Source organism: Colobus angolensis, unplaced genomic scaffold, assembly GCF_000951035.1.
Source record: "Colobus angolensis palliatus isolate OR3802 unplaced genomic scaffold, Cang.pa_1.0 Scaffold51, whole genome shotgun sequence".
Lineage (NCBI taxonomy): Eukaryota > Metazoa > Chordata > Mammalia > Primates > Cercopithecidae > Colobus > Colobus angolensis.
The window spans coordinates 10,320,796-10,338,175 of NW_012118599.1; the positions used below are offsets into that span (position 1 = coordinate 10,320,796).

Below are 17,380 nucleotides of genomic sequence, written 5' to 3' on the forward strand. Positions count from 1 at the left end.
ATTTCCAGTGAGAAATGACACCAGCACAGTGGCAGGCCTTCCAATCTGGAGCATGGTCCACACAGCTTCCGAATTGGTGTTCAGTGTACAATGCCCCAGAGTGCGGAAAATGCGCAGGGCATTGCCAACTATAGATGCTCGGAGTAATTCACTGTAGTCAGAAAGCATGGTGAAGAAAAGCAAAACCAGCCTGATTGAGGGGCGAATTCAGCAGGGAGTAAATCTGATCGGCATCAGTTCTGCGCACCGGAGTTGGCCAGCACGGCACCACCCAGGTGTTGCTGTAATGTACTCTGCCCGCAGCGCGCTGTTAACTGCGGGTCCAGGTGCGGGCCCTGGCCCTGGGGAGGGTGCTGGGTGCGCTCGAGCATGCTCGCGTCGGGAGCCGCAGCTGCTAGTGGGAGGCCGGGGCCACACACGCTCCTCCCTGGTACCTCCTCCAGCATCGCCCGGGGAGGAGAGGGTCGGGGACAAAAGGCCGCGCGGAGCGGACTCAGGACACAGCCGGCGCGCAGCCCACCCGCCCGCCGCCTGCCGGAGCTGCTCGGCCCGCAGCCACGGGGACCGCCGCGGGTCAGAGGATCGCAGTGCTGGCGGCGAGAAGCAGTCGGGTTTGGAGCGCTTGGGTCGCGTTGGTGTGCGGTGGAACACGCCCAGGGACTCCGGTTCCCGTGAGCAGCTCCGCGCCGCGCCTGGGTGAGGAGACGTCCCGGGGGCGAGGCGGGAGTGGGAGGAAGGGCACGGTCGCCGCGCTGGAGTCCGGGACCCCGGAGCGGCGACCGGCTGGGGTGGGCTAGCTGAGCCGCACCCGCTCGGCTGGCCGGTCCTGGGCTCACAGTCCCTGCAGCCCTCGGAAACGGCGCTAGGATCCTCGCGGGGAGCGGGGGAGAGTGACGGGATTCGACACCAATTCTTCCAAACCTTTTCGCGAAAGGAAAGGAAGCAACTCTAAGAGTTCAGAGCTAGTGGGGAGAATCAGGTCAGGGGAACAGGGAACACACGGAGTTTTCTTTTCTTTTTTTGGCGGAGTCTCACTTTGTCGCCAGGCTGGAGTGCAGAGGCGCGATCTCGGCTCACTGCAACCTCTGTCTCCCGGGTTCGAGCGATTCTACTGCCTCAGCCTCCGGAGTAGCTGGGACTACTGGTGCGCCCTATCACGCTCGGCTAATTTTTTTGTATTTTTAGTAGAGACGGGGTTTAGCCGTGTTAACCAGGATGGTCTCGATCTTCTGACCTCGTGATTCGCCCGCGTCGGCCTCTCAAAGTGTTGGGATTACAGGTGTGAGCCACCACGCCTGCTCCGGAGTTTTCTTATCTGTAGATCTCCTACAGGGACAACCTCTCTCTCTCTCTCTCTCTCTCTCTCTCTGTCTCTCTCTCTCTCTCTCTCACACACACACACACCCCACTACACACCTCTCACTCTGCCTCCTCTCTCTCTCTCCGCTCGCTCTCTCACTCTCCCTTTGAGGAGTATTGTGTCTTTTGGAGCCCAGCTATGAGTGGCTGCTGTAGGAACAAAACAAAGCACTCTTTGTTCTCCCTGGAGCATCCTTCTGCCGGCCAGGTAAGATCACAGCTGTTTCACCAAGTCAAGGGAGAGGCTCATTTTCAAAAAATTAAGCAAAATCAGAAAATAGGGAACACTGTCTTCCTCATCATCTCTTGGAGCTTGTAAGAGAAATTTCTGTCACCAAAAACGAAAAGTTCGGGCTTTTATTCATGCCTGTGGTTCTTGGGATTGCTGCAGGGGTGATGAGGGAGGAGGAGAGGTGCCTATGGCTCATAAATGGCAGCTTGCCACCTTTAAAAGGCACACAGATTCAGATTTGGGAGGGATGTGTTAACAAATCAGGCTTGCACAATTTCCTTTGATCCAGATGAGAATGCTGAGCTGGGAGACTGGTATATATATGGGTAGGAGCTGGAAAATGTATCCCCTGAGGTGTTGGCAATCCCAAGAGGCTCAGCACCAAACCTTGAGCTTACACTGAATTCAGAGATCTGAGCATTAAGCACTGGCCTGATCAAGAAGCAGCAGATGGCCTTCTGGTCACGAGGCACTGGTGAGCCTCCATCACCCAGGCAGATTCCCTCACAGAGGAATTCTGCTGGCCCTGCAGAAAGTGGTGAGACAGCCCACCACCTTGGCATTTTCCATCAGGCCTGCTTCAGCTCCTTGCACTTGGGCACTGAAAGGGCTTTCCCCTCCCCAGATATTTGTGCACCAGAAGCTGCTGCTGGCCATGTGGTGATGTCTCAATGTCTTTCTTCATTGAACTGCGCCCTTCATACCCAAGGCTGGCACCATAGTCTGTCACTACCTGTACAGCCAACGAGACTGAAGGAGTCGCAGCGTTAGGAGTGTTGTGAATCTGGTTTGGCCACTCATTTTACAGTTGAGAAATCCCTTCTGAGGTGTGCAAGGGCTTGCTTAGCACCGCAGGACTTTTCCTTCAAACAAAACCTGGGACAGCTGGGTCCTCATTTCCTCTGCATTGCATCTCTGTGCCCTTTGCACTTTTGTCACGAGGAACATACATGGGCCTAAACACATTCCCTCACCCTCACCTTTACACATGAATACGATTTTCCACCCTCTTTGAAGCTCTGTCAGCATAGAACATTAAGAAAAGTACTAACTAGGTACCTGAGCAGCTGGAGTGGGAGCACCTGGGAAGGTCAGTTTAGGAGTCCCCTTTATCTTCCTTTTCCTGTTACCCACGAAGATGGCTCTTTCCTGGAAAGGAAGGCGGTTATTGGATTATTTACACTCTGATTCCTCTTAAGCCTGATTTTTTTTTCAAGATCCATGATAATAAGCCTGACTGATGTCTCAAGACGTTGAGAAATTTCCATAAAATAAAAGCATTGAAGAGAAAGTACTGAGTGAAGAGAAATTGAAGGGAAACATTTAATTCTAAAATCATATTGTTCCAGAATATGATTCTGGGTTCTTACTGCCTTTCTTTATGATGCCAGTCACCTGTTAGACACATTATGTGCCCTCACTGTCATTTTGCTCAATTTTATGGGCGTGACTCATAACACTAATAGAAACAGGCTAATACATACAAACGTAGGTTTTTTGTTGTTAAAGAAACTTGGCAGTTGAGGAGAAATAAACAGTCTATTGTAAGAGTAGATGCTCATTGAATTAAGTGGGTTAGTTGATTCCTAGTAGAAGTTGTATTCATTCATTCATTTCAAAAAAATATTTTTTGATCAGATCCTAAGTGCCATGTTCTGAGTACAGAGCAGTTAGTAAGATACATATGCTCCCTGCTCTCATAGTGCTCACATTCTAGAATTGAGGGATGAGCAAAGTGAATTCATATAGTGAGAAGAAAAGCAGGCAGAGTGCTGCAGGATAGTGGTGTGTGTGTGTGTGTATATGTGTGTGTTGGACATATGGGAGGTGCCCAGTTTCTTGGATTGGACTGTGAGGAGAGACTTCTCTGCAAGAAGGCCTTGAGATGAAACCTCAGGAAGATGGGCAGACATTCCCATAGAGGGAACCACAAGCACAAAAGTCCTGGTCCTGGGAACAGGTGTGATGTGCTGGAGGCCCAGTTGGAAGGCCAGTGTGGCTGGAGTTAGGTGAGGGAGAAGGAGAGTTGGAGGAGTGAGCTTTAGGGGCAGGAGCCAGATCAGGAAGAGCCTCATAGGCCAGGGGAAACATTTGGATTTTACTCTAAGTACAAAGAGAAGCCAAAAGAGAGTTTGAAGCAGAGGTGTGACATAATCGATTTACATTTATAAAGAGATGACTCTGGGTGCTATGTGGGGAGTGGATTATAGGGGAAAGAGAGGGGACAGGAGGACAGCGGCGAGTTTACTGATGGAGGGTGGTAGCAGTAGATGGGCATAGGCTATTTTTTATACTTACAGTGGGAAGTTAATGTTTCTCTGTCTCAAATTTCCCATCTACAAAATGGGAAGGACATTGCTATACCTGGTCCACTTGTAAAAACTAATAAACGAATGAATATGCCCTGAAGGGTAGTATAAGATATTATTACCATTATTATTTGCTAATATCATATTACTTTGAATTCCCTGTGCTTTATTTTAAAATTTGTTTTAATAAATTTCAATGTCTTATCATATTCTTTTAAATAAACCTAATTTATTATACATAAAAGTATTTTTCTCTGTTCAGAGAATTGGAAACTCTTAACTGAGAGTTACCAATAAAAACAAGTCACCACAGAATGTAGGGAAATTATTGCTAAAATAATATCTGGCTTAATTTGAAAAGTTGAATATGCTCAGATAAAAATTCAAAAATAGAATAATTAAAGCTGGGAATGGGAGAAAATATTTTGGACCGATTTGCCTTTGTCCTGGCTATGGCCATGTAGATATCTGTGAGTGCAAAGATTTGTAGATAACTGAAAATATCTATATGGCAGCAGAATTTCTGGAGAAGGCTGTGGACCAGAGTTGAGTAGGGTTGTTTCCCTTTGTGAAGCATTCCTCAGAAGAAGCTCTTGAATTTTCTCTCGTTGATAATTAAGTTTTAGAGAGTCAGGAAGTTTTAAAGTTGTTTATCAACTAAGATAGCCATGTTCTTCACAGAGACACTACAACTAACTGCCACAATGAGGCAACCCTGTTTCTCTTTCCTGACTCACTTTGATGTGCAAGTTACTAGAAGGAGATATGCCTGCTTAGAGGAAACCAAGCCCTTCCTCATTTATATTGTGGGCAGTGGAAATGTCAGCTCATGGCTTAATAGTCCCTAGGTCATGTTAACTTGCCAGATCCCCTTAATTATTTATTGGTCAGTGTGTCTGAATTTCAGCCTGAAGTGGCTAGTCTGGTGATTTGAATTGCAGACAAAATGTGATAGTAATTCTGGGATCTGTATGATTTATCTCTTGCCATATCTACCACCATATTTCTCTTAGGACTCGGGAGTGGGGGTGTTTGGGTATCTTAAAGGGAGAAGTTACATCTCTCCTTGAAGCCAGAAATCTATTTGTTTCGCTCATGTTTTGAAATGTTGAAATTAGTTGCTCCTTTAAAAATCAGTGGAAATTACATACAAATGTAATTTTCCAGCTTTTCTTGGAAACAATCAGATGATCTAGTGACATGGAGCTGCCATTCCTACATGGAAGCAATTAACTGGAATAGAGTGGTAGTTGCCTTCTTTGGATGATCCAGTTTGCCACAGTCCACACCAGTCCTTATTCTATTGCATAGACCTATTTGACTCATTTAAATTACCTGTCTGGCCCTTGTAGACTTTTGATTTTTAACTTCAGGTTTAGGGCAATCAAGTGTGGCCTGTCTGTTACACTTTCACCCTCATCTAATGCAGGAATCTATATTCCAGTACCCCTGCTGGTAGTCCCCAGACCTGTACTTTAACTGCTTCTCTGATAAAGAAGATAATGCTAGTTGTTGAAAAGCTCCTGTTGATGGAGCTGTACAGTCTGAGCCCACATAGAACATGTTTAGGACCCTTGCACAGGACTGTGGCTGTCACATGCCATCTTGGTTTTCCCCATTAAAAGTAAACATTCCTCATTCCTTCAACAACTCCTCATGTGACTTGCTGCCTTGTTCCCTCATCATTCTGGTTATTTTTGGGTTATTGTCCCTTGGCCTGAACCTTTATTTGTTAAAATCCTTAAAGCCCCACCAATTCAATAAGATTTGGTCTAACTGGTGCAGAATGCAGTGGGAGGGTGGCCTCCCTTTCTCTATGACGTTATACTTTTGTCATGCAACTGAAGATGTCTTTAGATTTTTCTTGGCCAATCCCATTGTGTTTTTAAATTTACTTTCAGGGCTTATTTTCCAGTTAGATTGTTCCTGAGAGTTTACGGGAGAACTATTCAATGTACAGCTTGAGAGCAATTGTTTTCAGCTGAGGATGATTTCTGCCCCCACTCCAGGGGACATTTGGCAATGTCTGGAGACAAAATATTTAGTTGTCACAACTGGGGTGTGCTATTGGTATCTAGTGAATAGAGGCCAGGGATACTGCTAAACACCCTGCAATGCACAGGACAGCCCCACAACTGAGACTTATCAGCCCCGAGTGTCCGTAGTGCTGAGCTTAGGAATCCCTACTTGATAGTCAAAGTCTAGGTTCAGATTCTGGTTTAGCTACTTCCTATCCTTGTGAACTTGGGCATGTTATTCAACCTCTTTGTCTTCATTTTCTCATCTGTATGTTGAAGAACTCTGAGGACTAAATGAGTTCATTTATATGAAATGCTTAGAAGGGTACCTGTCACAGAGTAAGCCATCATTATTAATAACTGCCATACAAACACAATCTTATTTTTCTACCACATTTTATTCATTTTGGTGTGTACATATGACATCAGATAAGTGGGTGGGTAAAGTTGGAGGGAAAGCACTTCTTTTCTAATCTTGCCTATGGGATGGGCACTGGTGCATTTGGATGTTTTAGGGAGCTAACAGCTCTTCTCAGAACTGCCTTCCCCCTGTGGCCTTCATTATCATTTTTCCAGCTTCTTTTAATATTTTCCTCTGTATTGGGGCATATATGTCAGTTTAATACTGCATCTTCCTGGAGAACATGGACACTGAGTTCTTTTAGCAGGAGAGGATCTGTGCCTGTTGCTTGTACATCCTGTTTCCGGTGTGCCTCAGGCTCCTCCACACTGCAGTCACTGTGGCTTGCACCTGCACAACAGACTCCTGGGGCTGAGGAGCAATTGGTAGACTTCAGATAATAATAATAGCATTCCTCCAAGGGCTCACATCCCCATAACAACCTCACTATCAGGGTTCCCCTTTGACAGATGAGGAGAGAAAAGCAGAAAGTAGGTAAGAACTTAACTGCAGCTACCAAACTAGTAAGTAGCAGATTCAAGATTCAAACCTTGGCAGCCAGAAACTGAAGCTAGATTTCTAAACCACTTTATCATTCTGACACAGGTAAGTTTTCTCAAGAAGTATACCCATGACCTTAACCTGACCATCATGTAGCCATTTGTGCATACAACACTCAACAGATCCAGTTACTCTTACTATTGTGAGTAATATTGCATACGTAGGGTGTGTGTATTTGTGTATATATGTGTTTATTATTCTTCCACTGTGTTTCACTTTTTAAGGGCAGGGGTTGATTGTGCCTTTCATTTTTCATGATGCAAGGAGTTCTGATCCTTTAAGGAGAAGCCACAGTTACTCTAGAAAAATCATTCTTCTGAAGCTTTAAACTCATTTTAAGACTATAGAGAATATAATAGCTGAGGTCACAGTGCCAGGTTGGCCTATCTAGGCAGGCAGGTTGGGGGACTGAATCTGAGAGTAAGATCAGGAACTTTCAGTAAAACAGCAAGCTGCACAGTGATCTTAGACAACTTTTACCTTTTATGACCGTTAAGCCATATAGAAGACCAAACATTTGGACATTTGCACATGGGATGCAGATTAGTTCCCATTTCCAAAATTGTGAGTAGAATCAACTAATTATATGTTACTTGCAGGTTTTCAGTACAGTACTTGTACTTATAAATGGCTGTGTTATTAAACTACTTCCACAATAGGGAACTGTTTCTTATTTTGCTCTTTTGACCCTACTTCTTTTCTTAGGTTGTGAAATGATTATGCAAGAGTTGTGGCTACCATCCACAAAATAAGAGGCTTTTGACACTTCTACAGAAGTCACTTGAGTGCTACACATTTGAGATAACGTCCAGGTTAAGTTTTGACTCCATTAGCCAATATGGTAGAGAGAAAATAACAGAGTAGATACTATCTTTTCTCTTTCTTGGTGGTTTCAAATTAGCAAGTATTGAGTAGGACATTCTTTGAAGATACTTTTAAAGAGAATCATATATCTTAGATAAAGATGAGACCTAAGAGTTCAACCACACTCATCCCTTTTTCAGCATCCTTGGCAGGGAGTTATTTAGCAGTGTCTGAGTTCTCATGATAGAGAACTCCACACTGTGAGGTAGACATTACAAATTACTTAATTATCAAAATGTTCTTCCTTTTATTTCTCATGCATCTGCCTCCCTAGAATGAAATATTTCTTCCTTATTAAACAAGAATAGAGTTGCCCCAGCATTTTCTTAGATCAGGGTTTCTCAACCTCAGCATTATTGAAATTTTGAGATTCCTCTGTGTTGTAGGGCTGTCCTGTGCACTGCAGGATGCTTAACGGCATCCCGAACGGCTACTCACTAGATGCCAGTAGCAGCCCCCTCCTGGTTGTGGCAACGAAAAATATCTCCAGACATTAATAAGTGTCTTCTTGGGGGGCAAAACTGCTTTAGATGAGAGACACTGTTGTAGAGTAATGTTCCAGCTGCATTCTCCAGCCTTCATCCTATTGTAAAATATCCAAAGAAGATTTTATCTTCTTCAGCAATCATTTGGTCTAATAATGGGTCAGTTTTGAGGTATTTAAGCCACTTTCTTTGACTTTAGTTGAAACTGAATTGGGCTATTATTTGCTCTTTGTCTCATTTGGTTACTTTATATGCTCCATATTTGTTTTCTATTGCTGCTATAAAAATTTTCCACAAATTTAGTCACTTAAAGCAACACAATTTATTATCTCATGGTTCTGAAAGTCAGAAGTCTGACATGGCCTTAATAGACTAAAATAAAAAGTTGAGTGAACCTTCAGAGGTCAGCAAGGCTATGTTGCTTTCTTGAGGCTCTAGAGGTCTCCTTACCTTTCCAAGATTCTAGAGGCCATCCACATGTCATAGCTCATGCCGGCTTCCTTCATTTTCAAAGCCTGCCATGGTAGGTTAAGTTCTCACATCACATCATTTCGACCTCTTCTTCTGCCATCCTCTTATATTTTTAAGGACTCTTATGATTACATTGGGTGAGATAATCCATAATAATCTCCCTATTTTAAGGTCAACTGATTAACATTAATTCCATCTGCATCTTAATTCTTTTTTGCTATGGAACATAACATATTCGTGTGTTCTGGGGTTTAGAATATGGACATTTGGGTGGGAGTGCATTGCTCAGCCTGCCACATGCCCCCATTCCAAAGGTCAATCAGGAAGAATTTGGAAAGAGAGTACTGATACTTAACAAATGAGCATTTTATTTTCTAACTCTTTACCAATAACACGAGTTAAGGCCCACCTGCCCTAATCTCTTGCCAGGACTGGGTTTTACTTGGATGGTTTATTTGTCAGCTCTTCATGGAGATTCCAGACTTGAGATTGGACATTTTACTTGTTGTTTTGGTCTTTTGTTTCGAAAAGGGAAATGATGACTGATGAGAATTTAACAGTGACAAATAGGGGAAATAAGGATTTGTGGCAGTTATGGTTGTGTATGGAGACTGCAACTGAGATCTGAAGAACAGGTGGGGAACTGTGGTTTCGGTGGGAGAAATGAAGTCTACGGGAGAGAGCAGAAAGGTGGAATCCATTTAAATGGAATGTATTATCTGAGTGCTCATTGAAAGTCTTCTTGATTGCCAGGATGATATTTTATCTAGTGGTCAAGGTGCCAAATTGAAGATAATTATTTTCAGGCCTTACTATTTGAAGAAAATTATTGATTTTTAAAGTGAACATTCCCATTGATTTAGAATGTTGGACAAGAGAAAAGTAGGAAAAGCTTGAAAAAATTACCTTTAGTTTCTAACTATACAAAACTCTCCAAAGAAGATAAACTTGGCAAACATTTGTTATTTTTTGTATTTGTTTTTCTTCCTCCTCATCCCTCTTCCTCCTCCTCCCTCTTCTTCTTTTTCATGTATCTGGGATCATGGATAATTTTCTTAATTCTCTACATGGCATTTTACTTGATATTAAACATAAACACTCTTTATGATCATACAAATGCTTTTTAAATGACCTTTAAAAATTATTCATTAGTAAACAAACATTTTATACTAAAAAATGGGGAAAACACCCATAAGTCCATCACCCCTTTTTATATATTTTTTTACTATGAAGTCTTAAATGGTAATTTTATATATTTTTTCAATTAAAATTGCATTGTAAATAGTTAATTTTGTGAATATCATGTCAATAACTGAATAAAAATCTCATTGATTATATCGTCTGATATTTGTAGGGTTTTCATTGTAAGTATATATATGTGTATGTGTTAGCTCTTATAGAGTTGGAATAAACATTGTAGGTCATCAAGGTTTTAGAGTTTTATTTTCCTATGTATAAGATATTTTTGTGCTAATGCCAGGAATTTAATTAAAAGGTCAATTAAGGGTGTGGACAATTTAAGTCTTGCCAAATTGCCTTCCTGAAATCAGTGTATCCACTTACAAGTCCACTGGCATTGCTGACTTGTTTTGGTAAACTTTGCAGTCTTAAAACGTAGGTCCTGTGGTCCTAGACTTCTGGCCTAGTAGTTATTGATCTGTTTGACCAGTGACATGTTTCTCAAAAAAAATTTTGGCCGGATGCGGTGGCTCATGCCTGTAATCCCAGCACTTTGAGAGGTAGAGGTAAGTGGATCACCTGAGGTCAGGAGTTCATGAGCAGCCTGGCCAACATGGAGAAACCCCGTCTCTACTAAAAATACAAAAATCAGCCAGGCATTGTGGCAGGTGCCTGTAATCCCAGCTACTCAGAAGGCTGAGGCAGGAGAATTACTTGAACCTGGAAGGCGGAGGTTGCAGTGAGCTGAGGTGGTGCTATTGCATTCCAGCCTAGCTGACAGAGTGAGACTCCATCTCCAAAAAAAAAAGGAAAAAAATTTTGTGTTTTTGTACTGACCAGTGATTGTGGTTATGGTAATAGATTTTCATGCAATGTGATGATGAAGACTGCTGTACCAAGGGTTTTAGTGTAGTCCCTTTGGATTCTCTAGTTCTAAAAGAATGTCTAAAGTTAGCATTAGGCTTTTCAGGGTCCTAGTTCTTAAATATAAATACATTTCTAGCTAACTCATATCCCATGGTTGAGAAAAAGGTACTTACCTGTGTCAAGAGAACTTTAAAAGTGAAAAGACTTTTTATGAATTATTCCTGTGTGCTCATATTCAGAAGCCTGTGTGGTCATTGTGATTATTACATGTTAATATGGTTTCCGGCTCATAACTCCCGCAGCCCTTGCTACAGTCTTTTGTTATAATATTGGAGTGCTTTAGGCCTCAGGAGCAGATCTCAGAAAGCAGAATCTTTCTCTCTGACCTTTTCCTGCCTTCCTTTCACCTGCCCAAGGCAGGACTCTAACCTGATTGTAGGTTATAAGACCCTCATTCCAGGAAGGGTCCTCTTACCCTGGAGGAAGGAATGCTGCACAGAGAGACCAAGGATAATCTGAACAGACAGGCCTTGCTGGGTTTCCCCTGTGAGTCTATTAGCATTAGAGCTTACCCTTATTGTCCAGTCATATTTCTACACAGCTGTTCATACTTTGTTGAATCTATGCATAAAAATAGACAGTTTCCCTTGTATCTTTGGGTTTTCATTCTGAAGGCTCCTTGTGAATACACATTAGATAAATAATCTGCCTTTACAATTTGTTTTCAGTGAACCTTCAGAGGTCCAAGGGCAATGCCACCCATGGCCCCCTTGACCCCTGCAGTATGCATGTATTCAAGCCTAGAAATGCCTCTGGAAAAAAATCTGTTAGCAGGTCATTATTTGTGAAGAGACAACTCAATTTACCTTTTCCTGTTATGTTTGGAGTTTTGAAATCATCTATTAACTTTATAATAAAATTAAATATAATACTGAAATAAGATAAAATAAAATCAACCAACATTATAAATAATCTTATAGAGTTACACTATATATACTTTTTTTCTGATCAAAAGAAAGATGTTGAATAAGGAAATACAGTCCCTCTGCAAGTAGTTTAAGAAGTTTTGACTGGGCGTGGTGGCTCACGCCTGTAATCCCAGCACTTTGGGAGGCCGAGCAGAGCAGATCATGTGGTCAGGAGATCGAGACCATCCTAGCCAACATGGTGAAACCCCGTCTCTACTAAAAATACAAAAATTAGCTGGGCGTGGTGGTGGGCGCCTGTAGTCCCAGCTACTCTGGAGGCTGAGGCAGAAGAATTGCTTGAACCCAGAAGGTGGAGGTTGCAGTGAGCCGAGATCACACCACTGAACTCCAGCCTGATGACAGAGTGAGACTTCGTCCAAAAAAAAAAAAAAAAAATGTTTAGAGCTTCAGCAACACATTTCCCAGCGGCCTGTCTGGGTCTTTCTAGCCTGTACAATAGGAGCTGCCCTTGCACGAAAGCCCCATCTCTTTGAAATCTTTCTGTCTAAATTCCTGTTGCTCTCTCAGAACTTGCACCATATCATTTAAGAATTATAAAATATGCCTGTAATTTCCTTTCTTCCTGTATTATATTATTAATATATGCTAGTCTTGTCTCTGAAACACAATTATAAACTCTCTGAGAGTAGGGATTGTGTCACATTCTCTGGTACTTACCACAATTGTTGCCATAGCAGAGGGCATATAGTATTTGCTTAAGAAATACCCTTTGATTGAATGACTGCAGATCTGATATTCAGGATAGGCCATGCTGTGCTGCAGTAAGGCAATAACAGCTTCACCTGGAAATGTCAGTGGCTTAACACAGCAAAAGTTTATTTCCTATTTGTGAAAGATCATTTGAATTGGCAGGGGCTCTTCTCTGTTCAGTGACTAGGCATCCAGGCTTCTTTCACTTCAAGACTGCACTATGTCAGCACGTGATTTCTAAGTTTGCTGTGTCAGGGAGAGGAAGGCATGAAGGAGATACAGTGACTCTGTTTCAGACCACTTCTGTTCAAATTTCTGTTTCTCAGGAATTAGTCCCACGGGCCCAGCCCAAGCACAGGGGCGGCTAAGAAATGTAGGGACGCACATAGATGTTCAGGAGCACTCATTGTCTGTGCCACACATCTATATTACATCTGCCCACAAAATAGCTATACTAACAAGTGCTTCATTAGTGTCCGTGGGACACCGGATCATTAAATTTGGCGCAGTTTGTATTACTAACCAGATGTGCTAGATTTATTCACTCAGCAGGCATTTATTGAGTGCCTCTGTATACCAGGTACTATTTTAAGTCTTGGGAATACAGCAGGGGGAAAAACCATAAAAAATCCTTCCACTCACGGAACTAAGTTTTTAGTGGAAGGTGATACACAGCTAACAAATTAGTTGGTGATAAATATTGGAGAAAAATAAAGTAGGGAGGGAAATAGGGAATGTATTGGTGTGAAGAAGGAGGTTAGATTGCAATTTTAAATCGATTGATCCAGGAAAGTGTCACTGAGAAAGTATCACTGGAACAAAAACCCGGAAGTGAGAGGACCAGTCATTTGAGTGTCAGAGCAAAGAGGATTCCCACAAAAGGGAAGATATTCAAAGCCCTCAAGGTGGGGATGGAGGGTGGTTGTGGAGTACTTGGCATGTTTGGTGAATGGCAAGGAAGCAAGTGTGATTGCAGCAGGTGTCCAAGAGGGGATAGTGGAAGGATTGGGAGTGTGTTCAGTAAAGGCTATGTAGAGCCTTATATGCTATTTTGGGTGAATGGCTTCTACCCTGTAATATATGACACCATTTGGGGGTTTTGTGCAGAAGGGTGACACAATCACCCTGGCTGCTGTGTTGGGGATAGATTATAGGGTCAAGGGCAAAAGCAAGGAGACCCGTTAGAGGTGATGGCAAATTTTAGGTGAGAGATGGTGGTGGCTTGGACCTTTTCTATCCCCCACAAAAGTTGAAGGGCCAAATTTTAGAGGGGAAAGTGGGTGCACAAATGCAAGATAGTTTTTGCTAATAAGATATTAGCATACAGCCTAATTGTAATATAATTTATTATTACCACGTATCTCATATTCTGTTGTTTCATTTGCTGATTCAACAAGCAGCTATGCAGTACCACTTCTTGCCAGGTCCTCTATTAGGCACTGGGACAACAAATAAGACCTGACCTCTGCTTTTTGGAAACTTACATCATAGTAGGATTATAGAAATTACCAAGAATATAACATCATATTAATACCCAAAACAACCATAGCAGCAGAAATATAATCACTGTATAATTAAATGATGGAAATAGCCAAAATTTATGAACTGTTTACTATGTGCTAGACATACCTATGGATGTTATTATGATGATGATAGATGGTTGTTATATTTGTTATATTTTGTTGGCTATTTTTATTGCTGACTATACTGTTATAAAGTTAGAAAACTAGTGACCAAAAACTTAATCTAACTGTCTGAAAGTATTATTTCTATACTCTACAATCCAATATAATCCTTGGTAATGTAGGTAATGGTAATCCTACATTACCAAAGATTTTACTATTCTAGTGCCAATCTAAAACCCAGCCCAGAAAATACATGTTTTATTTTTTCCGAGTGTTACTAGTACCTCAGCCTCTCTTGATTTGTCAGCCTATTTAAGGCCTCTTCATTGCATGTTTTTTTTTTTTTTCTTTTAATCATTTGCTTTAAAGAAGACTAAGCTGAAACTGCTGCTCAGCTCCCAAGATGGTGCCACCCAAATTGTGTGTGCTTTTCTGCCTCTGCGGCTGCCTCGCTGTGGTTCATCCTTTTGACTGGCAATACCTAAATCCTGTTGCCCATATGAAATCATCAGGTAAGAGGTATATTTGTTCAAGGTCTTGAGCAACTGATCTGTTGGCATACTTCAAGTGGGCCCCAAGAAGTTGCACATCTGCACATCTAAACAAGTCTTATTTAAATGCTTATGAAGATCCTGCATTCTGCTGGAGTTGGGGAGAGGTTCTCACTTTTTCCTCATTTCAACGGAAATTGAAGAAGCGCCTGTGTTCTTCAGTGTCAGGACTGCAGGACAGAACCAGGATGGGACATTTTAAGATACACTGGAAGCTCAGCTTGCAATCACCATGGAGAACCTCCTTAATGCCACCCCTTCTCTTTCCAACTGCCCTAACATATGCCCACACAAGCATAGTAATGCAATGGCTCTGGAGTCCACTCCAAGGCAGCCTCAAAACCTGCTTCCATGAGGTGGAGAAGAAGCAGGTGTCTTGTTCAACAGGCCTAGTCCTGGTTGATAGTAGAAAGTCATGTGAGATAACAATTTCAGGTCTTGGGATCCAAAGGGAAACAATCTTTCCTACCTAATAATAGAGAGAAGTAGGGACAAGGGAAGTGCTAGAGAGTTCCAGATGAGAATGGATGTGATCACTGATTCTTTCTTGCCTTGTGGTAAGAGGGGAAAGAAAGCGGAGGAAAGCTTAGACAAACCTAGGAGGAGGAGGGGCCAACACAGGACAGCCATCTTTAGACATTTAATGTCATTAAGAGGGACCTTAGTTGCAAAGAGATTGTTTCTGGAGCTTTGCAAATTCCTGCTCATCCCAAAGGGTTGTGATGCATAAACTTCTCTTCCCAGTCTCCTATGGAGAGCAGTGTAGGTGGCTTCTGAATGGTGTCATAGTGACTATACCTACAGAGCTGTGCACCTGGGTAGTTGTGGGTCGCTCTGGATCTAGTTGTTCAAGCTTGATGGGTGACTCCTTACTATAGAATTTGCAAAAGAGCTTTCATGACTCAGTACCTTAAATTCTGCCCTACTACATAACCAGGAAAATGAACGCATTAGGAGAGGTCCTATATCTTATATCTACATTTGCATAGGAAATAGAATAATATCTCACAGGTCCATTCATCCTACAACACATCAGGAAGTTAAGTCATCAAGGATACACTAGTGACTAAGATAATAAATTTATAGCCAAATTCAAGGGTCCTGCATCCTAGATGACATTAAGTTGATTTTTCCTATTACCTTTTCCATGGATTGAGAACAGGTAATATCTTATATGGTGGGAAAATCATCATCCAGGAAACATTTATATCATTCACTTTTTATTGGTACAGGATAAAAATTTAAACAAATTTTAAATCCCTTTATCTTTAAAAATCATTGGAAAGCTGTCACTGGACTGACAGAAACTTGAAGACAGGGACGTTGCTTTATTTATCTTTATAGTCCCAGCATTGAGCCCAATGCAGTGCCCAAATGAATGCAGGCCAGGCATGCTGGCTCATGCCTGTAATCCCAGCACTTTGGGAGGCCAAAGTGGATGGATCACTTGAGGTCAGGAGTTCAAAACCAGCCTGGCCAACATGACGAAACACCGTCTATATTAAAAAACAAAACAAAACAAAAACATAAAATTAGCTGGGTGTGGTGGTGCACACCTGTAGTCCTAGTTACTTGGGAGGCTGAAGCAGGAGAATTGCTTGAACCCAGGAGGAGGAGGTTGCAGTGAGCCGAGATTTCACCACTGCACTCCAGCCTGGGCTACAGAGCGAGACTTTGTCCCAAAACAAACAAACAAAATGAATGCATACATGTTGATTTAAAGTATTAGAAATAGTTTATTAAATAAGATTAAAATAATAGGTGATTCTTTATAATTTCTTACTAAATGAATACACAGAAAATATGGCTATGCAGGTAAAAAGGTTTCTAAGAATGGGCTAGAGATATCCTCTTTGCTAATGGAGGACCTAAAGCCATCTAAGAGTGTAATTTTCCTAGCATGTTTACAGTTCATCTCCAAACCCAAGATTGAACATCAGGAATATTTGACAAATGAACACCCCCAAAAATATGTAATAAAATTAATAGCATACCATAGGTTCCAATCCTCCTATTACAATAAGGTAGAAGAAAACTAAGAAGAGACATTTATAAATTCTAAACCACAAAACTGTGTGAGTGGTCATTTGATCTGATGAGTCTCCTCCTTCCAATTCCTTAATGATGACTCCTGACAGATGGTTAGAGAATGGGAAATCCAGGCCCATAACCAGGTCAGCTGCAGGCTATGGAGCCTGTTCCACTGCCGCCCCCAGGCACCCTGGTACTGGTGCACAGGACCCCATAGACCTATACCAAAACCTGAGTCAGCCTGACGATTCCTGAGGCCTTCCCAGGTGTCAGGTGTCCTGAAACAGGCAGACTTATAGCCTCACCTTGACGCTCCTGAATGCTGAGTGAGAAACCTTCTCAGGGAGAATAGGTGTTGGACAACCAGGGCACTCCTAACTTACTGGAAAAGGTTCCCTGGTCCTTTGGAATTGAGATCTCACAAATGGAGGCTTGTGTTGGGTGAAACCTTCCCATGCCTCCAGAACTGAGCCTCCAATTCTAAAGGTTAGTGTCTCCAACAGCAGCTGTGACTCTGGGGCTCCTTAGCGAGTTGTGTGAGCCAGAGGTCTCCCTGCCCCAAGCCCTGCACAGGCACACCATGCCTGCCTAGGGGTGGGGGCGCAGTAGCGCCAGGCTGCTCACCACAGAAGAAAAGGCAGGTGTCCCTGCCCTAAGGTCCTCCTCCTTGGGACTTCACGTCTCCCTGTTACACCAGAAGCATGGCTCAGTAGATACTCTTTTAATGGAAGAAGAAGAGCCTTTTGTAA

At 42.4% G+C, this 17,380-nt stretch overlaps 1 protein-coding gene across 1 annotated transcript in view; it reads left to right on the forward strand.

Moving 5' to 3' along the window:
- The first annotated feature begins 459 nt into the window (after positions 1-459).
- Positions 460-17,380, forward strand: part of PLA2G7 (phospholipase A2, group VII (platelet-activating factor acetylhydrolase, plasma)) — a 32,472-nt gene continuing 15,551 nt past the window's right edge. The window contains exons 1-2 of the mRNA XM_011960290.1: positions 460-696; positions 14,419-14,561. Of these exons, the coding sequence (XP_011815680.1) occupies positions 14,453-14,561 (109 nt within the window). The 5' untranslated portion in view covers positions 460-696; positions 14,419-14,452. The remainder of the gene's footprint in view (positions 697-14,418; positions 14,562-17,380) is intronic.